Here is a 1086-nt window from a genome sequence, read left to right on the forward strand (position 1 = left end):
ATCCAGCAGCAGCAGCAGCAGCAGCAGCAGCAGCAGCAGCAGCAAGAAGCAGCAGCAAAAGCTGCTGCGGCAGCAAGCAGCAGCAGAAAAAGAAGAAAGCGATTACACAGATTCTGAGAACAGCATGGAGGAGGATGAGGAGGAAGAGGATGACGAAGAAGACGGTAAACCCTAAACCCTAAACCCTAAACCCTAAACCCTAAACCCTTTCTTTTTCTTAAGATGCCACGAAACCCCAAACCGTAAACGCTAAACCCTATTTTTTAATATTATATAAACCCCTCTAGGGTTTAGTAGGGGTTCTAGGGTTTAGGGTTTCTCGGGTTTAGGGTTTTTTAGGGTTTAGGGTTTCTAGGGTTTAGGGTTTTAGGGTTTAGGGTTTAGGGTTTAGGGTTTGTGTGTGTGAATACAGAGGGTGCGCTGAGCAACATATTTGGTGTGTTAGCGTCTGATGGTGTTTCAGCACTAACAGACAGACAAGCAGCAGCAGCAGCAGCAGCAGCAGCAGCAGCAGCAGATGAGGAAGAAGAAGCAGCAGCAAACGAAATATTAAATACAGATTTAGTTTTAGTTGCTGCTGCAGCAGAACATGACTTCAGCTCTCTTGAGGTGTATATACACGACACACAAACCGCCAGTTTATATGTACACCACGATATCATGGTAAACCCTAAACCCTAAACCCTAAACCCTAAACCCTAAACCCTAAACCCTAGAAACTCTATATATATACACCCTATATACTCTGTATAAACCCTAAACCCTAAAAACCCTAATTTCCTTTCGCATACAACTCATCTCCTCCTTTTTTTTTTAACAGTTGTGTATATGGTGTATAAAATATCTAGGGTTTAGGGTTTAGGGTTTAGGGTTTAGGGTTTAGGGTTTGTGTTCAGTGCGGGGGTTTTCCTCTTTGTCTAGAATGGCTGGGGTTGATGCCGAGCTCTCCGCGGCGTAATTTAGTTGCTGTTGGTAGTTTTGATTGTTTTATAAATATTTATGATTTAGATGTGTTAGATACACTTGAACCTGTATATACACTCGGACTGCAGCAGCAGCAGCAGCAGCAGCAGCAGCAGCAGCAGC

The 1086-nt window shown here is 43.7% G+C and overlaps 1 protein-coding gene across 1 annotated transcript in view; it reads left to right on the plus strand.

Annotated features, from left to right (window-relative positions):
- Positions 1-124: 124 nt before the first annotated feature.
- The window catches only part of EMH_0046780 (uncharacterized protein), a gene marked incomplete at both ends in the record, with an annotated part of 2250 nt that continues 1288 nt past the window's right edge, over positions 125-1086 (plus strand). Inside the window, 3 exons of the mRNA XM_013496211.1 lie at positions 125-164; positions 413-609; positions 897-972. Coding sequence (XP_013351665.1) covers positions 125-164; positions 413-609; positions 897-972 — 313 coding nt within the window. The remainder of the gene's footprint in view (positions 165-412; positions 610-896; positions 973-1086) is intronic.

This window comes from Eimeria mitis, genomic scaffold (assembly GCF_000499745.2).
Source record: "Eimeria mitis Houghton genomic scaffold, Emh_scaff1980, whole genome shotgun sequence".
NCBI lineage: Eukaryota > Apicomplexa > Conoidasida > Eucoccidiorida > Eimeriidae > Eimeria > Eimeria mitis.